Genomic DNA, 26816 nt, shown 5'->3' with positions numbered 1-26816 from the left:
TTCCTTCCCCTTCAACCTGCATTACAAAACACAGAACAGAGACATCTGAAAAGTTTTAATACAAAATAAATTATAAATAAAAGGTTTGTATTTACAAGGCCTCTTCTCCAGATGGAAGTTCAGCTCCTCCATAGAACATGGTGAGAAGAGGGCCCTAGAGGATCACAGCCCAAGTGTCACAAGCCTGGATTTAAACAGAAGTTTAAGTTAGCTTAAGTTGCATTCCACTCATGAACATGATCTCCATATGGTGAAAATGTAATGACCTTCACACTGCTTATGAGACGACGTCACGTTCAGTTACCACTGCACCAGGTTCAGTGGTGTGGTGACAGAGGCCGTGGGCGAGCCCTGGTCTCAGCTCCGCTGCACCTCTGTCCTGCAGCCTCAAAACCACTGCCTTAGGAAACCAGCAGCAGCAATGTAGTCCTCAAGCTGAGATCAAACCCTGAAGGACTCACCCTCGGGGAACCGGTGACCAGAAGGACACAAACTTGACAGCTGGCAGCTTTTGTAGCCCGGCAGGGAAGTGAGGTTCACGGGCATGTGTCACAGGGAGGAATAAACTGCATGCTCACCACAGGCAGAAGCAAGGAATGTTTGTTACCTTCCTTGGCCCTCATACGATCAGTGGGCACCCAGTATAAAGCTGGCCCGCGATTCCCTGACAGCTCAGCTGCATCACTGTCCTAAGAAATGTAGGCCTTGACTCCACTTTGTAGTTATATGCTTGGCTTTCTGGTGGTCTAGCACATTCCATCTAAGACTACTGTCCTCCCGTCTCAAACATTCCAAGTCCCTGTGGCCGTGTGTCACCATCTCTAACCTTTAAAAACCTGTGTCTAACCTATTTCTACCGTGGTGGGAATAAAACCACCCACTAACCCGCTCGCACCACTGGGTCCCCTGGGAGGCTTACCGGACAGCTCATGAGAAGACTGGGCTTTTCTTCTGTCCCTTCAGTGATGGAAAACGCTGGCGTGTGGGGACAGCATGCACTGTGCTCATTCACACTGTCTTCTAAACAGGCGCGAAGCTTTTGCTCTGTCAACTCTGGAGACTAAAAAAAGTTGAACTACAACCTAATCTTAGTCACCTCCTAGTCAACGGGTTGAAAATCCTGATTCTGGATTGATTCTTCATTTAAAAATGCTCTTGGGCTCATGACTGTGCTAAGAAGAAAACAATGTCCATCTAGCCGCCTCTCCAGGGGAACCAAGGCTCCCCACTCCTGCCATAAACACACTGCCTGCTGCTCACAGCACCCAGAACGCTAAGGGCGGGGAGGCTTTCTAGCCTCGCCGCGTGTCTACCCCCACCAGCCAAATGTGCCCTTACTAAAGCCTTACCAGCGCTGCTTGGTCCCACGCCTGCTTGTACTGACTGCGCTTAATACTGTAACTGGGCGACTTAACTACGAACTATGTAAGCCAATGAAATAAGAGAATGAAAATGAAAGTTTTGTTTTTATAAGTGGAATGTTTAGGAAACACTCAAAAAGACGAGTTGCTTTTTTTTTAAAAAAAAAACTGTTGAATTAGGTACAAGGAAGGAAAAATTCTAAAGTTGTGCATTCAGCTTCTTGATGCACTTTACAGAAACAAAACTGGAAATACTAGACGATGCGTTGTAAGAGTGGTTTATGTAAAAACAAAACAAAAATCCCTCAGCTCTCCAACTAGCAGAGCCCTGCTCAAGGCTTGGCAAATAAATGTATATGTTTGAAACTTACTATAAAATATTTCATTTGTTTAATTCACCAACTTAACCAACTGGCAAACTTTCCGTCCCCAACATGTCAGATAAGAGAGCTGCAGTTATTTTAAGGGCACTGAATCGCTGACACTGCAATTCTGAACATAGCTGGGTTTTCATATATGGTAACTTTTTACGGAAGATCTGATACAAGTGTTTCCAACTCTAAACTGGGCTCTACAAAGAACTTAAGCAGCAGTACATTAATAACTGCTTTGCGAATGGCTCGGGGAGGGGGCAGGGGATCAGGAACACCCTGATTTGTAGCGCTTGCCAATTTCTGTACTGTCTATATTCTCACCATGGCTGATTTCAAGCCACCAATGTGAACTGAACAAGAAGTTGGGAAGAGATGTGCGCACCACGGGAGGTTCTTTAAGAGATCAGCTGTATGTGGGGAGAGGTGACACCAGATCTGTGTGAGGAACACTCACATGAGATGGGAGGTACAGGCCACACTGACACACGACCACACCGCTCGTTACTCTCAGGTTGTACCTAGAAGCAGAATTGGGATTCCAGAGCATTACGGCCAGCAGACCTGGGTCCCCAAATCTTCTCAGACAACAGATTTGAGGGGAGAGTCCACTCACCTTGGAGTGGGGGGTGGGAACAAATAATGCTGAAAATGTTGTGAAAAGTCTTACTTTGTACACACAGGACAGATGAGGGGATTTGCTTCCCACTCAGCCAGCATGATGCTGAGACACTCTTCATCAAACTGCAAGCTCTTCTCGTACTCACTGATGATGGACTGTTCTGCAAGGCAAAGGACAGCCAGAGTGTTTCACCCCACGTCACCTGGACTGCCCTGCCCTGGATGCTAAGCTTCACCTTCAAAGGCTTCATCCATGCCTCCAAAATTCGCGCAAGGTCATGGTACCCATCACTAGACCTTTACTGCTCTGTCAGGCCTCATCCTGTTGGATTCCTTCCCTCCCATCTGTCCTCCCCTTGTGAAGTGCTGGGACCGAGAGACAAGGAGACAACTACACACAGCTCTGGAGGCTAGAGGGGCAGAGATGGAGAATGTTGGGGTCCCAGGGGCAGCTAGAGAAAGCTGACGCTGACAGAGCACTTACTTCTGACGCTACGAAACAAATCAATTTTTTTAGAAGAGAATTGAAATCAAGAAATCTACAGTCTAGCTGGAGTCAATACACCAATCATAACAACAACTAGCACCTGCACAGCACTTACTATGTGACAAATGCTAGTTTAAGTCCTTTACATATTTGAACTTCTTTACTACTATTATCCTTATTTTAAAGATGAAGAAACTGAAGCACAGGGAGATTAATGGCCTTGCCCAGTGCCACACAAGTTAAAATGGTAGAGCTGAGAAGTGACTTTCAGCAGTCTGACCCGAGAGTCCACGCTCTTCCATCCTCATGATAATAGCTTCATTTATTGAAAGCTGTCTATACACCAGGCACTGCTCTACATCTTCTACACATATTGTTTAAGCCTGCAAACAGATTTATAGAGTAGGTCTACTGTCTCTATTTAACAGGTGATAAAAACTAAGCCTAATCCGGAAGGGCAGGCTATGTGCAATAACTGACTTAGCTATACAAGGGGCTAAATGCCATGCTCCGTGGTGCTATGATGCCACAGGAAGCGGATTCTCACAAGACTCTTGGGAGTCAGTAAAGAATGCACAGCAGAGAAGGAATTTGAATTAGGCAGTGCAAGAGATCTAAGCATTCACTACCCTGTAAGGTGACAGGATTACTACTGATCTATTAATAGGGAAGTATTGTCAGACAGAATGAACATGGGGGCTGAATTCACAAAATTGATCTCACTTCCCAACTCCCCCACCAGCTGTGCAATCTGTGTAAGACGCCCCTCTCTTCCGTCTCACACTGCCTCATAGGGTAGACGTAAGGAGGAAATGAGAGCACGGAATGAGAAGTCTGAGCGCAAGGCTTGGCAACACTGAAGATTCTTATTACTGGGAAGACAGCCAGCCAAGACTTGAGAGTAAAAACAGAGACTTCTGGATGCTGGATTGAATATGGAAGTAGAGGAAGGGGAGCAAAGGGAGCTAAGAACTAACTCCATTTAGAAAAAAGGTCAGCACTAGAGCAGCTGGAGATACAGGGAGGAAGGACTATTCCCGGGGTCACCTTGATCAATCAGCTCCTGTTGGATTTCCTCCAGCACAGCCAGGTCCATCGGCTCCTCCAACTGCAAGAGAAAGTGGGGTCATCAGAGGCATGAAGTTATGATCAGCTGACAAGACCCACAATGATTTATCCTTGGAGACTGGCTTGAAGAACCCAGATTTAACTGAGGAAAACAGTCCAGTCCTTCTGCAGAATGTGTTGACAGTGCGGTAATGTGGCCATGATGAGAAGGCATCAACAAAAGATTAAACCAGCTGGTGACAAAGAATGGCACCAAATCTGGGAGAGACAGTATAGGGCGCAACTAAACGTGTGGTTCTGCCAAAGCTACCTGACCGCTAGAAAGTTCCTAACCTCTGTAAACCTCAGTTTGGGCTTCTGTAAAGGGGGAATAGAACCCACCCGGGAGGGTTATTGCAAGCACTAATTGTGATTATGTAACGCAAACATCTGGCCTACTGTAGGACACCTAGAAAGCAACAAATAATGCATCTTTATTACAGAGAACCTTGGTGTTTTCAAAGCAGTTTCCCACATGTTTTCTTACACTGTCCTCATCATACTGACGACATTATCTTCTTCATCTTAGAAATGTGAAAACTAATGCTCTAAGAGGCAGAGTTAAGGGTCAATAGCAAAACTGGGATCAGAATTCCAGAACTACTGACCTCTAATCCAGTGCTTTTCCTAATACATGGTAAATGGCTTCCTATCCACCTCCAGCTCTCAACTCCAGCTGAGATTAGGATCAAAAGCTCCTGGAGACCTTTTTTTAAAAGAGAGGTTCCTGGCCCATCCCTACTGAATCAGAATTTCCAGAGGTGGAGCCAAGGAGTGAAATTTCTTCCTTTTTGGTTTCATAAGTGATTTGATGCAGTGTGCAGCAGGGCCACAGTTTGGTGTTTATAAAACCATTAACTAATCTAGATGAGTCTCACGTTAAAGGTAGAAGAACCTGGGTCAAAGGTAAAGGCCCTAATCAGTTAGAATCCTGACTGGGGGCTGGAGGGTGGCTGGGTTTAGAGGACTTGGGGAAACAGAGGGAGGACACAAGGCATTCTAGATGCTTCAGCACCGTCCCTAAAAACACATATCCCAGGCTGACCTGAGCCAAGGCCTCTGGCCAGCTCTCTACCGACTGCAAAGCGTTCCACTCTTCTTCCATCACCTCCTGCACTAGAAGGGTTTTCTGAGCTCCCGCTGGCATACTGCCTCCAGCCTGGCGGTATTTGTTCAGGAGCCTGTCCCGGCTATTTCTCATTCTCTCTAGGCATCCCTTGGAAGAAAAAGATTAGGAAAAGGGAAAACAAAAAACAAAAAACAAAAACCCTCTTAGATTAGTTGTTAAAACATTAAAGGAAATTTATAGACACCATATTTCAAATATAATCCTAACTATTACTATTTTGGTACCATCTTCTTCAGTCCTTATCCACATGTAGGTGGGTGAAATTACAGTGCTTGTAATGCATATATTTTCAGATCATGTTTCCTAGCTGATCTTCTGTGCCAGCTTCCTTAATGGTTGGATGACAGCTCAGCATCCACTGTGCTATCAAGACAGTTAAGATGCTTCCAAATTCTTGCTACTTTAGTTATGGTAACCACCTTCCTGTATGTTTCTCAACTTTGGGCAATCTTGCCCCCTAGGGAATATGTGGCAAAGCCTGGAGACATTTTTGGTTGTCACAACTTCAGTTGTAGGGCTATTGAAATCTACTAAGTACGCAGAGGCCAGGGACGCTGCTAAACATCCTATAACCCCAGAACAGCCGAACACAACAAAGACCTATCTTCTTCAAAATGTCAAGAGCCAAGGCGGAGAAACTGCTGTAGACAGTCATTTCCAGGATCAGATTATTCCCCTGGGATATATCACTTCAGAGATCCCTAGAAAGACAGGCCATGTTACTTACAGGAACCAGGCTGAGCTGAGAATAGGTCAGAACTGACTGTAAGGTACAACAATGCCAATGCTTGGTAACAGAGGCTCCGAAGAAATAGTTTGGAATAGAAATAATTTCCGGAATGAGAAATAATGTCTAATTACATCTCTCTGGAATAGAAATAACGTCTCTCTCGCATGCGGTGCGTAGACAAGGTGCCCCTCTGGGTGCCCACCGACCCGACAACAGCAGGTGGTGGTGGTGGTACTGTAACGGTGCAGAGGTGCGGTCACCACATTTCACATAGGAAACAAACCCGAATCCAAAATGAAGACTTCCTTCCTGGGCTGGCCCGGCCCGGCCCGTGCTCATCCCACACCCAGCGGTCCAGAGACTCCGGGAGAAGGTCAGGCGGTGGCCGAGGCCCAGACCCACAGGCTAGGGGGCTGGCTTCCAGGTCCACCGCCACCGGTACCTGCCTCACCCGGCTCGGCTGAGGGAAGGCACGGAAGAGAGTGGTTCCCAGGACGGATTAGGGGAGTGACGATAGCCCGGCCAAGGCTTCCCAAACCCCACACTCACCTGCCTGAACGTCTCTTTCCAAGGCGGCGAGCCAACCGGTTTATACAGCGAGCGGTGCCGAGACGGCTCTGCCATGGTCTTTTCCCGGGAGCAGCAGCAGAAAGCCCCGCCCCCTGGGCCCGCGCAGAATCCTGGGAGTTGTAGTTCCTAGCGGGGACTGACCACACGGGATCGCAGAGAATTCTGGCAAGCGTTGTCCTACCGGCCAGCCCGACACAAGAGACAAATTTGGACAACCCCAGGATGGGTGAGTGAAGTACTGGCATTTGTGGGGTTTAGCCAACCTGGATGGGGGGGGGTCAGTCTTGAGGGAAGGCTTTGGATGGCTAGGTTTATCCAGGTGGAGGTGTCCAATAAGCAATCAGATACCCAGGTCTCCGCTACCCCGACCAGGTACTAGACTTCCCGCAAACCTGAAGCTTGCTTTAAGCATGCGCTGGTCTGTTGACTTTCTCGTCCCGCCCCCACTGGCTTCGGAGTAAATGTTTGACTGGTGATTGGCTGTCCTCTGTCCATGTCGCTGCCTGATGGGCTGGCCTCCTCTTCGCCCCGCCCCTAGCTCTGTCTCGTGGTTGAGGGAGACCTGCTCGATGATTGGCCAGTGGACAGCTGGCCGTGGATTGGCTGCGCTCAGCCGCGGGCTGAGCAACTGGGCGAAGGAGAGGTGTTGGACCAAGATGGCGGCCGCCGAAGGACTCGCGGGCGACGGCGAACTGTGGCAGACCTGGCTGCCTAACCACGCTGTGTTCTTGAGGCTCCGGGAGGGACTGAAAAACCAGAGCCCAGCCGAAGCTGAGAAGCCGGCTTCTTCTTCATTGCCTTCGTCGTCGCCGCCGCTGCCGCCGCAGTCGCTGACGAGAAACCTGGTCTTAGGCCTCGGCGGAGAGCTCTTCCTGTGGGACGGAGAAGGCAGCTCCTTCTTAGTCGTGCGCCTTCGGGGCCTCAGCTGCGCCAGTGAGGAGCCTTCCCTCTCCCAGTACCAGGTACGGCCAGGCTGGTCTTGGAAATGACCCTCAGCTGGGATATGAACTAGCATTTTTGTTTCCCGTCCTGGCTAGTTTTCGTCTGCCGGGAGGGATGCTATTAAGTGGACGCAGACGTCCTTTGGGACGTCCAGCTTCGAGTGGAAAAGTCTCCTCCTCCTTATGTCCATTCCGCTAGAACATGTCCACAGAACCTTTTCAAGGCTCTCTTTCTGTGTTTCACTCTTTCGACAAACGTTCATTGACTCCGACACTGTGCCGGGTGCTGTGATAGGAACTAACGCGCTCAAGGTGCTTAAGTTCTTGGAGTCCGGGAGGAAGGGACGGACCATGGAATAACACTAAAACGTCAGGTGCTCTGAAGAAAAACAAACCAGGGTTAAGGGGATAGAGAGTGGAGGTGCAGTTGCTATTTTTAGGAGGTTGGTCCTGAGAAACCTTTCTCCTGATGTCACACTCATAATAGAGACAATCCTAACTTTCTCTTGGGGTTGTTGTGAGCATCAAGTCGGGGGGTAAATTTGAAAGCATCGAGTTTCGTGCCTGACATGGAGGAGGAATTCACTGTTAATTCTTTTCCCCTTCTAAGAAATTAGGCCATCCCCACAGCTGAAAGGAATTTTTGCTTGTTTTTGATAAGCCAACAGCATGTGAAAGTGGGTGTGATCCGAAAGAATTCCAGACTTTTTGTACTCAAACACTACTTTATGGAAGTGCTTATTTGTAATAAACCCATTGTCGTCTTTTAGACATTAAAAAATGTAGAACAAAAACCAAAAACGCGGCACGCATTCTAATGCATGGCATCTATTGTGTGCCGTTGTTTGATTCTTGTTGATGAGAAATGATTTGAATTTAATAAGGTGCTAGCAGTGTTTGTGCAGTTTTGGAAGTCGGTCACAAGTCTACAATCTACTGACGGCAAAATTTCAGTTTATAAGAGTAATTATCAGATGCTCAGCACACGGTATTACCAGAGCACCCTATGTTGCTATGCTGAATTTAGCACAGTCATCATTAAATTATTTATACTCGTTTGTTTATTATCTGAATTATTTTCTAGACTGTAAGCACCAAGGCAGGGGCTGTGTCTGCCTTACTTATTTTTGTATCCCCAGTACTTCAACATGCCTGGAACATATTAGCTCTCAGTAAATATTGATGACTGTCTGAATGACGCTCAATCCTCCAGAATCTCAGAAACTCAGAGATAAACAAAGCAGTTTAGTGTGAGTTGTGACTTTAAATGAAACAAAAACATGAGCAGTGACTTTAAAAAACCAAATCAAGTGAAACCAAAAAACTCTTAAGTACTGTGATTAACACAAATGATTAAGTAATCCAGGGTGATTAAGTTAGATTGTATATATAGCTGAAGAAAGGTGGCCTTTGAGATAGACTGTTAGAATCAAGTAGGGAAAAGATTGAGAAGATAGGGAAAAGAGGGAAAGAATCTCTGACAGGAGAAAAAAACCAATTTGATTAGCATCAGCAAAAGGCAGCTAAAACAAACCAACCCCAAACCCCCAACTTACAGACATTAGTAACAATTAATAGAAATCTCATATTCTACAGTCTTGTCTAAAAAGATCTTTGGCTTAGGGTGATTCTCTGTACATAAGAATAAGCAATACAGTGGTAATCTCATGGTTTATTACTGAACTTAGAAAAGAAAATGGCAATTTGAGATGCTCATGAGAAGGAATAGGAAGAAGTGCATTATTTTTGAGGGCAAATGATGCCGAGACTAACAGCTTAACAGAACCCCGTGAAAATATCACTGTTCTGTATTAAATCTGCTTAGGTAAAGCAGCATTTTACTTGCTGCAGAAGCTTTTGAAGCCATTCTCTATCTTATAGTACTATTTATAACAGTAATTATCATTTACTAGTACTTCTGAGTTCTTTATCTGTTCGCTAAAACATATATTGAGAGTCAGTCAGCAGTATGCCATGTATACTATGCTAAGGATACAGAGAGGAAAGACATAGATCTCAAATAATTCATAGTTGTGTGGGATGAGCGAATAAAAGGGTAATTAGAAGGAAATATGATAAGGACTGTAATAGAATTATCCAGTGTGTGCTATAGGAGTGCAGAAAAGATGCATTAACTCCTGGCCAGAAGATCAGGGATATTTTCTTGGGAGAAAAGTGTATAGAAGCAGAGTCTCCAAGAATATGTTAGCCAGCTAAAAAAAGAAGATGAGACCATTGCAGGAAGAACAGCTGTGCAAAGACATGAGGCACAACAAAGCATGATTTCCCAGAAGTGGAAGTTAATCTGATTGGAGTATAAAGTACCAGAAGGAAGTGGTGGAGAGTTGACAAATAAACTATTTTGACCAGTTTGCTTTAATTTCCAGAGATTGCTTTGCATAAATCCACCCCTGTTTGAAATCTATCAAGTCTTGTTAAGTCCAACAGAACATCATGTAGCACTTATAGGAATAAAAGGACTTATGATATTAGAATTACCTAAAAGATGGGGGAAGAATTCTGAATTTGAAGGTGGAAAATCAACAGTGAATTGTAGGTAAGTTATATTTCCATTTGGTATTTATCTGTATAATTTGCAATACATGCAGAAAATTGTTTAAGACTGGTAATTCTTAAGGTGTGTTTACTCTGTTACTATTGAATCATCAGAATACTCCAGATGGTCTGCACACTGGCATCTTGTGATAATAGTGTTTATAATACATTTGTGATTGCACTTTTATTCTACTTAAGTTATCACATTGCTGTCTCATTGGAAGTCAGGCTGTTTTTTCAAGAAGGTTGAAATAAGATGTTTTAAAAGCACTTATTACCCATGAGCCAGACAGTTTGCTCATAAGTATAACTTTTTTTCCCCCCTTTTTCAACGAATCCTGAAAAATGAGAGTCTGTAAGATCTCCTGAAAAGAATATAGCTCCACAACTTACAGGTTGGGCCCCTTTAAAATGCTTCCTTTCTAAATCTGTTTCCTCATTTCCACAATAACAATGATAATATACGCCCAGTACCGTTTCCTTAGAAGGTTACTGCAAGGATCAAATAAAATCCTATGTCTAAAATCACTTGTGAAGTACAGTATAAAATACTCTACAGTTTAGAAAATATTTTCATTTTGATTCTTTGATATTGATTAATGGATGTTTGGAATGCTCTCTCAGCAAGATTTAAAAAAAATTAGAAGGAAAGAAGAGCAAAGTGTTTAAGATAGATTTTCCCTAGAAGATGATTCATCACAGTTTTGGAAAATTGTTGTCTTTGTTTTAGCACCACTCCAATTGCTGAGAGACTTTTCACCAGTTCTACCTCTCTGACTCTAAAGCATGCTGCCTGGTATCCAAGTGAGATGCTGGATCCCCACATAGTGTTGTTAACATCAGACAATGTAATAAGGTAAATTTTATTTTTATCTCATAGCTTTGTGACTGGAAAGATTCTGGTTCTGGTCACCAGTTAATAGCTCAGGGTACCACTCAATGGATCATTAGATGTTGGAAATGCTTTATCTGATGGCTGTTGTCATCCATTCTCAATCGTATAAATCAACCAGCTGCCCTAACTTACGTGCCTTAATTACAGCTGTTGCCTCTCAACTAGTCTTCCTGTCTCCAGGCTCTCCTTTCCCAATCTGACCTATAAAAATCTTCCTAAAACCATTTTCATTAAGTCACTCTATTGGAGGTAATGTAGCATACGGGAAAGAGTATATAATTGGAATGTGAACTCTTGTCCCAAGGTCACTTCTGTCTTTGGGATATTAAAAACTTGGGCACTTTGGTTTCCAGTTTGTCAAATGAGCAGGTTTGATTTGATCACTTCTAAAGCCCCCTCCAGGTTTTGTACCCTAAGATTAAAGGTTTTAATCCTACAGAGATTTCTGTTATATCATAGTTAACTTTCTGGATCTGCCTTATGTAAAAAGTTTATTGGGGAGACTCAACTATCTGATGTACAGATTCCTTCAGTTTTACTTTTTCTAATTACTGATTTTAACTGTGCTCTACCAAATCTTCTTTTGCTGCTGAATGGTTGATCCCTTAATAGCTTCTTACACAGATTTTATAGATTTCTGGTTACTTTTAGTTATTAAAACTTAGTCTGTCCAGTTTAAAACTCTGATCTCAAATTCATTTCAGAACTATATGCTGGCCCTGTGACAGGTGAGACCTTGAGGGACTGGAATGAGTTGAGGGGGCATGATCTGCTCTTTGACTCTTCTTTCTGTCCCAGCACTTTGAGGTGGGGGTTGGAAGGATAAGGAGGGGAGCTGTTACACCCTTCCTCTGGGTCTGGCTTCCTCAGTAGTGGGGTGGGGAGACTGCGATAGCAGAGGCAGACATCTTACCTAACTGATAGTCCATCCGTGATGGGCAGGGGACATGTCCCTTATCCTGGTTTACTCTCGTTCCCTCTGCTGCCAGTGGCCTCTGTTGATGTGGTAGTCTGTGCAAACGGTGTGCGGTTCTTTCAGGGGCAATATTTGGCCTTTAGCTCCCTCCATCACCGAGAGTTCTGTCTCCTTCTGGCTCTATCAGTTGTCCGTGCCCTCAGGCCTCTTCAGAATGGAATATCCTCAAGCTTGGCATCTACTGCCTTCTCAACCTGTTATGGTCTTTCATATGGAGTCTTTCTTGTGTGTGTGTGTGTTTATTTATTTATTTGTTTATTGAGGTATAGTCAGTTTACAATGTTGTGTCAGCATAATGCTTCAGTCATATGTGAATATACATATATTATTCTTTTCACCATAGGTTACTACAAGATATTGAATATAGTTCCCTGTGCTATACACTATGAACTTGTTTATCAATTTTATATGTACTAGTTAGTATCTGCAACTCTCAAACTCCCAATTTATCCCTTCCCAGCCCCTTTCCCTACTGGTAACTGTAAGTTTGTTCTCTATGTCTATGAGTCTGTTTCTGTTTTGTAAGTTTGTTTCTCTCTCTTTGTTTTTAGATTCCATATATAAGTGATGTCATATGGTATTTTTCTTTCTCTTTCTGGCTTATCTCACTTAGAATGACAATCTCCATGTCCATCCATGTTGCTGCAAATGGCATTATTTTATTATTTTTTATGACTGAGTAGTATTCCATGGCATAAATATACCACTTCTTTATCCAGTCATCTGTTGATGGACATTTAGATTGTTTCCATGTCTTAGCTATTGTAAATAGTGCTGCTATAAACATTGGGGTGCATGTATCTTTTCAATTTAGAGTTCTCTCAGGATATATGCCAGGAGTAGGGTTGCTAGATCATATTGTAAGTCTATTTTAAGTCTTTTGAGGACTCTCCATACTGTTTTCCATAACGGCTGCACCAAACTACATTCCCACCAGTGTAGGAGGGTTCCCTTTTCTCCACACCCTCGCCAGCATTTATGGTTTGTGGACTTTTGAATGATGGCTCTTCTGACTGGTGTGAGGTGATACCTCATTGTAGTTTTGATTTGCATTTTTCTGATAATTAACGATATTGAGTATTTTTTCATGTGCCTGTTGTCCATTTGTCTTCATTGGAGAATTGCTTGTTTAGGTTTTTTGCCCATTTTTGGACTGGGTTGTTTGTTTTTTTCTTATTAAGTTGTATGAGCTGTTTATATGTTCTGGAAATTAAGCCTTTGTCGGTTGCATCATTTGCAAGTATTTTCTCCCATTCGATAGGTTGTCTTTCTGTTTTGCTTATGGTTTCCTTTGCTGTGCAAAATCTTGTAAGTTTAATTAGGTACCATTTGTTTATTTCTGCTCTTATTTCTATTGCCTGGGTAGACTGCCCTAGGAGAACATTGCTTAGATTTATGTCAGATAATGTTTTGTCTATGTTTTCTTCTAAGAGGTTTATAGTATCTTGTCTTATGTTTAAGTCCTTAAGCCGTTTTGAGTTTATTTTTGTGTATGGTGTGAGGGAGCGTTCTAACTTCATTGATTTATATGCTGCTGTCCAGTTATCGCAACACCACTTGCTGAAGAGACTATCTTTACCCTGTTGTATATTCTTGCCTCCTTTGTCGAAGATTAATTGACCAATGGTCTGTGGGTTTATTTCTGGACTCTATTCTGTTCCATTGATCCATATGTCTTTTTTTGTGCCAATACCACGCTGTTTTGATTACTGCACCTTTGTAGTAATGTATCTGAAGTCTGGGTTATGCCTCCAGCTTTGTTCTTTTTCTTCAGTTTTTGGGAATTCTGGGTCTTTTGTGATTCCATATAAATTTTAGGATTATTTGTTCTAGTTCTATGAAAAATGTCCTGGGTAATTTGATATGGACCACATTAAATTGTAGGTTGCTTAAGGTAGTATGGCCATTGTAATCAAGATAATTCATGAAAGAGAATTTTTAATGCTGGCTTTCTTCTCTTTTGATTGCTAGAATTTATTCTCTGCGTGAGCCCCAGACACCCACTAAGGTTATTATACTTTCAGAAACAGAAGAGGAAAGTCTAATACTCAATAAAGGGTAAGTTTTTATTTGTGTCATGAAATTGTAAAAATTAGTTTGTTGCAATTATAGATGCAGTTTTAACAGAGATTGGAAGGGTTTCCTGAGGTGACTTTAGCATGTTTTTGGTAATATGAGAAATAAGCAAAAATAGGCAATGTGAATAGGTAACAAGAAGTTAGAAATCTCAATATCATTACTAGCTTGGTCTTTTTTTAAGAAAGTGTAAAAATGTGAATAGCTGAAATGTATTCCCTGTTGTATCTTGAATAAGAGAATGAACTAAACATTGCAAAATTACAGAAAAGGTGAAAGGCAAATGTTGGGCTGGAGGCCTGCAGGTGTTCACTCAGTGTAGACGGGCAGGTGCTGGACCCGCAGACCAGCATCTGGTGCCCCAGAGCCCCTGGGACTCTCCTGTGGCCCTGGCTTCTTTTATGTTTTCTTACCTACTACAGGGGCGAGTTCCTGGCTGCTTTGACCACTAACAGAATCACCCTTTGAACTCACAATCCCCATTCCTCTGGCCTCCTGATCAGTCTTTCTGGTGATTACTACACAGGATCACCCACAGTGTGTGATGTAGAGTGAAGCTTTTAGTAGCAGTATTCCTAGAAATTCCATTTAGTTCTTTTCACGTCTCTGTAGTGGTCATATCTAATAGTCTTATTTATTTTTGTTTTTCTAACACTTATTCCTTTGAATATTTTATATATAGCTATTCTGTATGTTACTGTTTAAATATCTGAAGTCCTGGGGAGGTGGGGATCAAATCTGTGTTTGTTCTTCCTCCTGCCCCGCAATCATGGTCACTTCCTCCTGTGATTGCTGATCTCTCATTGTGAACTTATGTTTACTTGATCTTAATGTTTGGGAATGTTGAGAGCCTGAGTTGAGGGTGTGTGTTCCTCCAGAGAGGAATTTCATCTTCTGGTAGGACTCAGCAGTTGCCACTGACCTTGGGACCACTTTAATTCTCTCTGATAGTCCCAGAACTGAAAGCTGCAGTTAAATGATTTTCATGTCTTATACCATCAGCTTCTTAAACTCCAATCCATCCGTATCCATGATGGGGAAATACCTCCCTCTGAGAGCTGAGAGGTCCTCTTCTGGTGTCAGGGCGTCTTCTCCCCCGCAGTGTGTTTCCATAGCTTACCAGCCTCCTTTGCCAGGCACAGTGTCTGGTTGAGAAGCAGTAGAGCAAGTGCCGTTGTTAAGCTTTGGCTCTGGCGTCGGCACCTGTGTTGTAATCTCAGCTCCACCACTTGTCAGCTGTGGCATCTGGGCAAGTTATTCAGCTGCACTGAGCCTCATTGTCATCACTGTACATTCCAGAAACATAGAAAGTAGTGCCATTTACTAGGATTATTGTACAGAATAAATGAGATCATGCATGAAAAGTGCTTAGTATGGCACAGAGCAGGTACTCATCAACTGACACCTACTATCATTAGTAGAAATATTATTTATTAAATTCCAGTTAAGTTCAGGTCTCTTTAAAATAACTTCTGTGTCTATTTATTTCTATTCATTGTCTTAATTTTGTAGTTTAGCTCAGGTAGTTCTTTTATTCTGGATGTTGGGATTCCTTATTGTATGCCTCCTGATACCATATACCTTTCCATGTGATAAAGAAACTAAGGTATGGTACTTGTAACACCTTGGAATGATGTTGATTCTCTCAATTGTATGAAATTACGACTTTATTTTAATTATTCATTAACCTAGTATTAAACTGAAAGCTTTTTGGGAAACCAATTATACTAAATTTTAGAATATAAAAACAGTGTGTTTTATCATTTGTCTTTCCTTATTATAAGATAATGTATATTTGTTGTAGATAATTGGGAGAAGTATTAAGAAGAAAATGAAATAGTTTAAAATTTCCCGTAGTTTATCCTCAATAGAACAACCAGAGTGCTGCTTTCAGTATAAGTCAGATCATTCTGCCTCTCTGCTCTCCGCACGCCATTGATTTCCCAGAGTCTTTGCTCTGACCTGCAAGGGCCTCCAGGTCTGCCCCTGACTGCGCCCCTCCAGCTCCGCTCTAGCCTCGGCCCTGGCTCTGAGCTCCAGCCTCCTTTCCGTTCCTCAGACAACTTCTGCCGCCTCCCCTCCTCGAGTCTCTGCCTGTGTCCTTTCCTCTGCCTGAACTACTCCTGCTCCACAGAACCACATGCTTGCTCCCTTCCTTCTTCCTTCTAATTTTTGCTCCAATATCACCTTGTCAGAGTTTCCCAGACCACCTGAAGTAACACCTCCATCACTACTCTCTTACCCTACTTTATTTTTCTCCATAACATCATTGTCTGACTTTGTGTTACGTGTTTATTTCTTCTCTCTTTCTCTCTCAGTAGAGGGCAGGGCCTTTGTTTAATTCAGTGACGTAGTCCCAGAACCTACAACCGTGCCTGGCATAGAGTAGGTACTTAGTAAATATTTGTGGAATGAATGCATCCTACCACTGAGATATTGATGTCTTCATGTGTGTTCTTCCTGTTTCTTTCTGTGTTTATGCATGTCTACATTTTTACTGTTTTTGTGTCTGTATATTGCAACTGTTTAAAATGACAGGTGTTCTGTATAATTTTGTGGCCTGCTTCTTTCATTTACTTTTGTGAGAATTTTCCAATGTTGTTTAACATTCTTCATAATAATAATTTTTGTCTTCTCACTCCATTGAATATAAATTCTGTCCCCACCTACTGTTATTGGACATTTTATTTTTGTTTTCAACCAGTTGGTTTTTAAATCTCTTTTCAGAAGGGCCTACACCGCATCTCTAGGAGAGACAGCAGTTGCATTTGACTTTGGGCCATTGTCAGCAGTCCCGAAGAACGTATTTGGACAAAAAGGCAAAGATGAAGTAGTGGCATTCCCCCTGTACATCTTGTACGAGAATGGGGAGACGTTCCTTACGTATGTTAGCCTGTTGCACAGGTGAGCTGAGGGCGAACACAGTTGCCAGTCAGCCACACAGTCACAGGGGTGAACGCTGATACACTTACAGACATTCTGTTTTTATGTATAGTAGTCAGTAAATTACATGAGATATTCAACATTTTATTATAAAGTCAGCTTTGTATTAGATGACTTTGCCCAACTGTAGGCTAATGTAAGTGTTCTGAGCATGTTTAAGGTAGGCTAGGGTAAGCTATGATGTTTGGTAGGTAAGGTGTATTAAATGCATTTTCAACTTAAAATATTTTTACCTTAGCTATGGGTTTATTGGGACATAACCCCATCATATGTCAAGGAAGATCTGTATCATGTATCCTGTCTGAGCACAGCACCATGGGGATGGTTAGATATGGTAGTCCGGTATCTTACGTCCCAGTTGTGGGAAAAAGACATACAAACCATGAAAAGGTAATATCTGTACTACTTCAGTGGTACACAGTAGGGCCAGAGGAAGGAGAGACATTCTGACTGAAGAAGTTTAGGAGATTTTCATGGAAAAGGACTGATGTTATATGGGACTTAAGGTTCTAATGCAGGATTAAATGAAGCATCGAGGAAGGGTAAGACCATCTTAGTCAGAAGGGTAGCATGAAGTTGAGTATGAAAACAAGCAAGGGCAAGTGCCACTCAAAGTTCAGTGATTAGACCCTGGGAGCTACAGCAGAAGATTCAGGCAGGGAGCATTTAATGAAAAACCTGGGAAGTTTCTGTCCAGGGAAAGTTTTGGGGAGTTAAATACCTAGTTAAGGAATATGGAGTCTTTTCTGCAGGACTAGGGTAGTAGGAAGCCAGGGATGGTTTCTAAACAGGAGAAAAATGAAACACCAGGTTAGGAAAGGGACTGGGGCAGAGAGACTTTTAAAGCAGCTGTCCCAAAATTTAGTTTAAGGTCTGTGAGAGTTTGAACTAGGGCAGTAATGCAAAGGGAGAAGTGAGCATCGTAAATACTACAGAGGAGGGATTAGTAAGACTTAGTTACTGTTTAGATGAAGGAGTGAGCCATTAACAGAAATAATGAGATCAGGAAGGGCAACTTGTTTGGAAATATAGGACTAGAGAGAAGATGAAGGTAAAATAAAGAAATAATCATCTGTTATGGTGAGTTAGAGTCAATAGAGCATAAGAATTTTGGGAAAGTTTGTAACTTGAAAGGCATACAGCCCAAGTCTGAACGTTGTAATTTATTCATTTATAACCAACTCCGCAGGTATTTATTCAGGCTCACTATGTGGCAGAATGTGGGAATACGAGATTGAAGGCAAAGTCCCTGCTGTGTGGTTGATTTCTCATCTACCAGAAAGTCACACAGCAAACTAATTACTGTAGTGCGGTGTGATGTGCTCAGGGCATCATAGGGTCACCGGGAGTGGGACAGAGTAAGTGCTTAGCCTGTCTGTCTGGGAAGACTGAGACTATCCAGAAGCTTGGAACTTGAAGAACTGACAAGGTAGAAACAGGAGCAGGAGAGGATACAAAATGGAAAAGATAAGAAAGATGAAGGAGCTTGATAGATTGCAGAATGGCGAGGGTTCGCGCCTCAGTCCCGCTCTCCTGGACAGAGTGTTCTCTGCCTCCCACACACCAGCTCTCTCAGAGGGCTGTTGAGGTAACATTATTACCCTCCCTACCCTTCCTCCCAGACTGCTTGGCCTCATTTGCCTACCTAGTAACGTTGGCCCCAAACCTGAAAGTCATCTTCTGCATCCTCTTATGTACAGTCTTGTCTCAAAATTCTATTGATTTTACCATGAAAATGTCTTGAATGTATACGCCCTTCTCTCCATACCCCATCCTTGCTCAGACCCTCATCATCTGCCTAGATCATTCTCCTCTTAAATAGTTGCCCTGAATCCCATTTTGGTCCCCTCTGTGTCACCCTCCTCTCTACTACCAGATTAGTCTTAGTAGAGTGAAGCTCCATCACTCTTGATTTAACCCTCTAGTGACACGCAGTCACCCAGCAGATAGACTCCGAGCACTTGAGCATGGCACGTGAGACCGCCTGCTTCATAAGCCAGCCCTGAATATCTGTCCAACTACTTTTTTATTGCCTTAGACTTTGTACTTTGCCTCCCATCATACTGAGCTAAGTTTCCTTCCTGTTAATTCCTGGTCTTTCATTCCTCCGGAACTTGGCATATGCTGCCCCCTAGCCGAGATGCTCACTGCCCCTTCCCAGAATGTACTTTCCCATTGACCTTATTTTTGATACCTTTCTTACACACCTACTGTCTTTGTACGTTTTGGTGTTCCTTTGTACCCTGTAAATCCTTGCATTGTTATACACGGTGTGGTAATTCTAATTAAATATTTGCTTCCCCAACTAAACCATCAGTTCCTTGGGGGTGACATCTAGCACTTGGTAAATGTATTTGTCTAGTCCAATTAAATAGTGGGTGGGTCTGAAGCCCTGAAGATGAGCTACACTTGAGAATGAAAGATTTGGGAGTCATCAGAATATAGATAGTAGTTAAAACCAGGCATAGTCAGTATGCTCTTACGTAAGTGTGTATCTTTAAAAGAGAAGAAGGCTTATAGCGGAATCCTGGAGAGCACCGATATTTAAGAGACAAATTAGAAAAGAGCATTAGAATGATGTTTTCAGAAGGGTAGGAAGAGAAAACTAGGGGAAAGAATGTTTCAGATGTTAAGGGTGTTACGAAGCAATCACTGTTAACCAGTGATAAATGCAACAGAAAGTCAAGTCCCTTTTGGACTTAGCAGCTAGAATCTCAGTGGTCACCTTTGCCAGAGAGCATTTCAGTGGAGTGGTGACAGCATAAAGCACGGTAAATTCAGGGCAGGGTCTTTCAACCTCCGCGTCATTGACATTTTGAGCTGAATAATTCTTTGTTGTAGGGGGCTGTCCTGTGGGGCAGTGTTTAGCAGCATCTCTGGCCTCTAGACATGGGTAACTTCTCCCCCATCCTCCCAGTTGTGCCAACCAAAGGTGTCTTAAGACATTACCATTGTCCGCTTGGGAGCAAAATTATCTCCAGCTGAGAAGCACCAGAGAGGTGGAAATTGAGTGGGAAAGTGAAAAAGTGGAGACATTGGAAATACACTATTTTTAATAAAGGCATGAGAGCTGGAGAAAGAGTCAGAAAGGGTTGTAAGTGCTGGGCATGGTTGTCTTCTGTCAGCATTTCCCAAATACGTTTGCACTCCCTCTTTAGCCCTGGGAGCGTGGGGAAGCTGTTAGGCCCGTTGCCCATGCACCCGGCAGCTGAAGACAACTATGGTTACGACGCCTGCGCCGTGCTCTGCTTGCCCTGTGTCCCCAACATCTTGGTGATTGCCACTGAGTCCGGAATGCTCTACCACTGTGTCGTGCTGGAAGGGGAGGAAGAAGACGACCAAACAGTAAGTCGGGCTGGTGTGGGCATGTGTGTGCCTCCAGCGCCTGCTGTAGTTCCCAGACCAGTGTGAATGCTCATCCATGACAAACTGTAGTTTGTATCTGGCACTTATGTGTGTTTTGGAAATGGAACACTTTAATTGAAGCCCATTTAAAAACTCAATTGCAAGAAGTTAGAAGGTGCCCAACTTACTTGGCGCAGCAACCTGCATATTTCTTTCTAAACTCTAAATTGCCCTCCTTGGTGACAGTTACAAAAAACCTTTGAATCACTGAATTGGCTCTTCTTGAAACTTGTTTATTTACATCTTCCTAAAAGATGAGAGGCTTTTTTTTTCTCTTTTAAGAATAATAAGGCACTGTTAGAATAGGGGGTGGAATTAAGAAGAATTTGAAAGCAGTATTTGATCTGGCTTTTTGCTTCAGTTTTTAATTGTGTACATTTCCAAATGAACATGAAAGACTAAAAATCACAGTGCTTTTTTTTTTTTTTAACAGTCAGAAAAGTCCTGGGATTCCAGGGCAGACCTCATTCCTTCTCTGTATGTGTTTGAGTGTGTTGAGTTGGAGCTTGCTCTGAAACTGGCGTCTGGAGAGGATGATCCCTTTGATTCTGACTTTTCTTGTCCAATTAAACTTCACAGAGGTAAAGTATTCTCTAAATTCAGTCCTTTTATCCCATTATACTTACACTGTCACAGACTATTCCTGTGTAATTTATTTTTTCTGTGGTTCCAGCCTTTAAAAAATGGACTGGGTTCTTTTGGCCTTTTAGTCACAACATTACCCTTTAGGTCCAATAAAGACTGAACAGATTTCCCAAGTTTTAAGATCGTGGTCCTCAGTCTGGATCCACCCAGATTTATAATAGTGAATTTTTCCTGATCCAGTCAAAAGTAGATTTCATGATTCAAATTCTTAAATGTATGCAAACTTTAATAAACTTTTAAAATAACTTTAACAATAAAATTATAATATACTGGTATTAAGCTATCTCTTTAAAATACCTTTTTTCATTTTAAAACATATTATCTTAGACCCAGTTGAATGTTTCCTTTTTGATCTTTTTTCCTTTTGTTTTAATTTACTTGGGTTGACACCCGGTCCTTCTGGCTAGTTATCTCTGTTCATCTAGGGAGCTCCTGGATAAATGCTGAGACAGTCAAAGAATGTGTTGTCCAGATTCTGAGTGGCTGCGTGGAAGGAGTCTGGGACTAGGAGTCTGGAGTGTCCTGGGTTTGGGTACAGCTCTGACATGAATAGAAACTCTGCAGTATTGGGCATCTGCTCAGCCTCACTCATCTTCAGTTTTCTCTCCTAAAAACAATAGGGATAATATCAGATGATCTCTAAGGTCCTTTCTGACATAAAAATGCTGTAATCCGATTTGCTTCTCAACCCTTTTTCAGAGTCTCCTCTAGGATTTAGTCTTCTTCCCCGTGAAGGATGAGGAATAAAAGCTTACTCAGTCTGGAACCATTTGGGGCGCCCATCATTTTCCTCTGGTGCAGAGTCAGTCTTGTAGCAGCCTGGCCTAGTCTGCTTACAGTCCTATTAGCTAGTTTGCCTAGGATTGGTAATGATGGCTTCCACTCTGTACTAAAGTATAGCCGGAACATTTAAGGCGGTGGGAGTCCTTTTATAATAAACCAGCAAAGGGAACTCATTGGGCATGTGGAATTGAACAGAACTCTGTTTTATAGATGAGATTGAGACACAGTGAGGTAAAGTGACATAAACTAATTGGTTTCCTTAAGATACATACATCTTTGGGAAATCTTAATTGTTGGGTTTTTTTATCTTGATTCTTCAGGTAAGAAATAAAAGTTTGTTAGTTTCACCTATGAAAATGTTAACTCACTTAAATTTTACTTAAGGCATATTACAATCCCTGACACATACCCAGAGTCTTAATGTCATAAATGAATGGTTTCCTTAGAACCTGTCGGGTGTCTAGCACACTTCCTATTTCAGTTACTGATATTGCCCTTTTTCATAATAGATTTCTGTCACATCCTAATACTAAGATTTTCCTGTTGACTTAAGCACCATAAACACATTTTGAGAAGCCATTGTAAACAATGAGAGACATAGTGAGGTGGTTTCAGCCTTAAATTCAGTCTCGTCTGTGGGCAGTTGAAAAGAGGCTTCAGTACTTTATTGTTCTTGGAGATTTTTTTTTTAACTTTTTATAGTTTAATTGCTGTTTTCAGAGGTGCTATGCAGAGCCTCAACATATAAAACAGATTAAAAAAATAATACTTTATATCATCTACTTACTGTAAAGTCATCAGTAAGAAAGTGAGGCTGTTAGAAGAAAATTTTGGTGTAGGGGCTTATGGTGACAGCTGCCATTTTATATCAGCTTTAGTATATACATTATTTCTGTATCTTGTTTTAGTTGTTTAATCCTGAGTCACAGATAAATATTTATAAATAATGTAAGTATTCAAGAGTTCATCTTTTAGTTTCAGGATAGTCTTACTGATAACTAGGGCTCCAAAGATACAGAAATTTTCATTAAAATTAGGTAACAACTGCTTATATTTCTTGGTATAAATATAAATGTAAAAACTGTATCTAAAACTTAAACTTAAAAAACTACCTGTAAAAAAACAAAAAAAGAACAAAAAAAGCAAAAAGAAAAAAACTACCTGTAAGTCAGCATTATCAAGACAAGTAAAACTCGACATTTCACACCTGACAGTATTGCTGTACCAGGACTGTTCACTGAGCAGTTATGCTGAGGACTTTTTAGTGCCTGTGCTGTCGGAGCGAGCTGACTTCAACAATTTCACGTAAGATGTGTGCAAGCTTAGGTTTCCTGCAGAGTGTTAACCTTTCTTAATCACCGTTTTATTTTGAAGAACTGTAAATAAATGCACAGGATTGGGCAGAACGGCATAAGTGAGCTGCCTGACAGCAGGTGTTTAGTTCAGTGAACTCTGTGTTAATATTTAGAAAATAACATATTTGAATTGTTTATTAATTATATTTTCAAAATATTTAAAATATATTTTAAAATTGAATTCAAATTTCAAAATTCTAAAACTCTGACATAGTGCCATAGTGTGAAGGTCCCGTGGACCTTCCATCACTTCCATCAACAAATGTGTTTGTGGCCTGCTCAGGTGAATTCTTTCAGTTTTCTCATGGCTGCCTTTATATCATTACTGATTCCATTTGCAGATCCCAAGTGTCCCTCAAGATACCACTGTACTCATGAAGCTGGTGTGCATAGTGTTGGGCTCACTTGGATTCATAAACTTCACAAATTTCTTGGATCAGGTGAGTTTTTTGTGCTTTTCAGTATGTTTCACAGATTCTATCAAAAAGTAGTTGGGAATAGAAAAATAATAGAGCAAATAAATGACACCAAAAGAGAGTCCTTTGAAAAGATCAACAACATTGACAAACCTATAGGTAGACTGACCAAGACATGAGAAAGACTCAGATTACTACAGTTGGAAATGAAAGAGGGGATGTTCCTGCTGATCTTACAGAAATGTGACAGCTTATAAGGGAATACAATGAACAACTATATGTCACTTAGATAATCTAGATGAGATGGATAGATTCCTAGTAAGACATAAATTACCAAAACTGACTCAAGAAGAAATAAAAAATTTGAATAGACTTACAACAAGTAAAGAGATTGAATCAATAATCGAAAACTACCCAAAAGGAGAAGTTCAGGACAATATAATTTCACATTTAAAGAATTAATATCAGTTCTTCACAAATTCTTACAAAAAATAGAAGAGGAAACACTTCCCTGCTCACTCTTTTGAGGCTAGTAATACCCTGATACCAAAACTAGACAAATACATTCAAGAAAGATAAACCAGAGATAAGTATCTTTTATAAATATAGATGCATAAAATCCTAAACAGAATACTAGCAAATGAAATCCAGCAACATAAAAAGAGCATACAGCATGATTTAGGGATGTGAGGTTAGTTTAACACTGAGAAATTTAATTGATATATTATACCACATCAGGAGAATAAAGGACAGAAACCATATGATTATCTCATTAGACAGAAAAAACATTTTTAAAAAATCCAACAGCCTTCCATGTTAAAAACACTCAACAAACTAGTAACAGTAATAGAAAAGAACTTCTTCAAACTGAAAAAGGGCATCTATGAAAAGACTACAGTTTTTTTTTTTTTGGTAAGATTCCATATATGAGTGATATGGTATTTTTCTTTCTCTTTCTGGCTTGCTTCATTTAGAATGACAATCTCCAGGTCCATCCATGTTGCTTCAAATGGCATTATTTTATACTTTTTCATGGCTGAGTAGTATTCCATTATATAAATATACCACAACTTCTTTATCTAGTCATCTGTCAATGGACATTCAGTTTGCTTCCATGTCTTGGCTATTGTAAATAATGCTGCTGTGAATACTGGGGTGCATGTATGTTTTTGAATTAGAGTTCCCTCCAGTTATATGCCCAAGAGTGGGATTGCTGGATCATAAAGTAAGTCTATTTTTAGTTTTTTAAGGAATCTCCATACTGTTTTCCATAATGGCTGCACCAAACTGTATTCCCACCAGCAGTGTAGAAGGGTTCCCTTTCCTCCCCACATCCTCTCCAGCATTTATGGTTTGTGGACATTTGAATGATGGCCCTTCTGACTGGTGTGAGGTGATACCTCATTGTAATTTTGATTTGCATTTCTTTGATAATTACCAATAATGAGCATTTTTTTCATGTGCCTATTGGCCATTTGTATGTCTTCATTGGAAAATTACTTGTTTAGGTCTTCTGTCCATTTTTGGATTGGGTTGTTTGTTTTTTTCCTAATTAACTTGTATGAGCTGTTTATGTATTCTGGAAATTAAACTTTTGTTAGTCACATCATTTGCAAATATTTTCTCCCATTCCATAGGTTGTCTTTCTATTTTGCTTATGGTTTCCTTTGCAGTGCAAAAAGCTTATAAGTTTAATTAGGTTTTATTGTTTATTTTTGCTTTTATTTCTATTGCCTGGGTAGACTGTCCTAGGAGAATGTTGCTAAGATTTATGGCAGATAATATTTTGCCTATGTTTTCTTCTGGGAGGTTTATAGTGTCTTCTCTTATGTTCAAGTCTGTAAGCCATTTTGAGCTTATTTTGTGTATTTTGTGTATGGTGTGAGAGAGGGTTCTAACTTCATTGATTTACATGCTGCTGTCCAGTTATCACGACACTACTTGAAGAGGCTGTCTCTTCTCCATTGTATATTCTTGCCTCCTTTGTTGAAGATTAATTGACCATAGATCTGTGGGTTAATTTCTGGGCTTTCTCTTCTGTTCCATTGATCCATATGTCTTTTTATGCCAATACCACGCTGTTTTGATTACTGCAGCTCTGTAGCATTGTTTGAAGTCTGGGAGGGTTATTCCTCCAGCTTCATTCTTTTTCTTCAGTATTGCTTTGGCAGTTCTGGGTCTTTTGTGATTCCATATAAATTTTAGGATTATTTGTTCTAGTTCTTTGAAAAATGTTATGGGTAATTTGATAGGAATCACAATAAATCTGTAGATTGCCTTGGGCAGTATGGCCATTTGAACGATACTGATTCTTCCAATCCAAGAGCATGGGATATCTTTCCGTTTCTTTAAGTCATCTTAAATTTCCTTAATTAATGTTTTATAGTTATCTGCATGTGAGTCTTTCACCTCCTTGGTCAGGTTTATTCCTAGGTATTTTATTATTTTGGCTGCGATTTTGAAAGGGATTGTTTCTTTACCTTCTTTTCCTGCTCTTTCACTGTTAGTATAAAGAAATGCAATTCATTTCTGTATGTTAATCTTGTATCCTGCCACCTGCCAAATTCTTCTACAGCTGTAGTAGCTTTTTTGTGGAACTTTTAGGGTTTTCTATACATCTTCCCCAGTGAAGCCATCTGGTCCTGGACTTTTGTTTGCAGAGAGGTTTTTTATTGCTGATTCTACTTCATTTCTAGATCAGTCTGTTCAAGTGGTCTGTTTCTTCTTGATTCAGTCTTGGTGGACTGTATGTTTCCAGAAACTTGACCATTTCTTCTAGCTTGTTTAATTTGTTTCCGTATTTTGTGAGGAATTTGTCTTTTGAAGTAGGCAGTGTTCTGTCAGAGTTCAGCAGGTGTTCTGAGTGAATGGGTGGGTCTGTGGATGTCTGTCTTGGTGTATTTGTGGGAAAGGTTGAGCTAAGAGCATCCGTCTACTCCGCCATCTTGGCCTCCCAAGAAGTTAGAAGTTGTACTTCTAACTTTCTGTTGCTGCTGTAGTAAATTGTTACAAGCTTAGTGTCTTTAAAAAATACAAATCTATTATCTTGCAGTTTCTATAGGTTAGAAGTCCTAGGATGCTCTCACCGGGCAAAACAGTGTTCCTTTCTGGAGGCTCTAGGGGAAGACCCACTTCCTAGCCTTTTCCAGCTTCTGTTACCTTCCTTTGCTTTTTTTGAGGGGCTGGTAATTAGGTGTTGGTTTTTTTTTTTTAATGGAGGTGCTGGGGATTAAACCCCGGGACCTTGTGCATGCTAAATAAGCATGTGCTCTATCACTGAGCTGTACGCTCCCCACTTACCTTCCTTTGCTTATAGTCCATCTTCAAGGCCAGCAGTGATGGGACAAAAGTTGAGTCTTTCTCAACTTGTATCACTCTGACTTTCTTTCCTGCTTTCCTTTTTCATTTTTATGGAAATTTGTGATAACATTGGGCCCACCCAGGTAATC

General features: G+C 41.4%; 2 protein-coding genes across 4 annotated transcripts in view; one reads left to right on the top strand and one right to left on the bottom strand.

Moving 5' to 3' along the window:
- Positions 1 to 38: 38 nt before the first annotated feature.
- On the bottom strand, positions 39 to 6786 carry RPAIN (RPA interacting protein). Of its 2 annotated transcripts, XM_006217584.4 has the most exons (7): positions 6356 to 6785; positions 4993 to 5163; positions 3888 to 3948; positions 2403 to 2514; positions 2190 to 2253; positions 920 to 1060; positions 39 to 184 (listed from the first exon to the last, which is right to left on the bottom strand). In XM_006217584.4, the coding sequence occupies exons 1-7, from the start codon at positions 6428 to 6430 to the stop codon at positions 155 to 157; spliced, it is 654 nt and encodes a 217-aa protein (XP_006217646.1). In that variant the 5' UTR covers positions 6431 to 6785; the 3' UTR covers positions 39 to 154. The 2 variants fall into 2 exon arrangements, with proteins under 2 accessions (XP_006217646.1, XP_015106152.1); XM_015250666.3 differs by lacking the exon at positions 39 to 184 and having other exon boundaries at positions 195 to 1060; positions 6356 to 6786.
- A 193-nt stretch (positions 6787 to 6979) lies between these two features.
- NUP88 (nucleoporin 88) overlaps positions 6980 to 26816 on the top strand; it is a 29129-nt gene continuing 9292 nt past the window's right edge. The window contains exons 1-8 of one of the 2 annotated variants that reach the window (XM_072940587.1): positions 6980 to 7338; positions 9705 to 9874; positions 10604 to 10729; positions 13716 to 13802; positions 16551 to 16724; positions 19922 to 20108; positions 20602 to 20749; positions 23293 to 23391. In XM_072940587.1, the coding sequence (XP_072796688.1) occupies positions 7033 to 7338; positions 9705 to 9874; positions 10604 to 10729; positions 13716 to 13802; positions 16551 to 16724; positions 19922 to 20108; positions 20602 to 20749; positions 23293 to 23391 (1297 nt within the window). In that variant the 5' untranslated portion in view covers positions 6980 to 7032. Of the gene's footprint in view, positions 7339 to 9704; positions 9875 to 10603; positions 10730 to 13715; positions 13803 to 16547; positions 16725 to 19921; positions 20109 to 20601; positions 20750 to 23292; positions 23392 to 26816 lie in introns of both variants that reach the window. The other variant, XM_072940586.1, reaches the window with a different exon arrangement.

Source organism: Vicugna pacos, chromosome 16 (genome assembly GCF_048564905.1).
Source record: "Vicugna pacos chromosome 16, VicPac4, whole genome shotgun sequence".
NCBI classification, from domain to species: Eukaryota; Metazoa; Chordata; class Mammalia; order Artiodactyla; family Camelidae; genus Vicugna; species Vicugna pacos.
This window is presented reverse-complemented; position numbering and strand designations above follow the sequence as displayed.

What these genes read in the sequence shown, in the direction of transcription:
- RPAIN (XM_015250666.3), bottom strand. Translation starts at nt 6,430, where the DNA reads ATGGCAGAGCCGTCTCGGCACCGCTCGCTGTATAAACCGGTTGGCTCG. An exon ending in GGAAAGAGACGTTCAGGCAG is followed by an intron (nt 5,164 to 6,355) that starts GTGAGTGTGGGG and finishes TTTTCTTCCAAG; the next exon opens with GGATGCCTAGAGAGAATGAG. An exon ending in GGCCAGAGGCCTTGGCTCAG is followed by an intron (nt 3,949 to 4,992) that starts GTCAGCCTGGGA and finishes TTTCTCTTGCAG; the next exon opens with TTGGAGGAGCCGATGGACCT.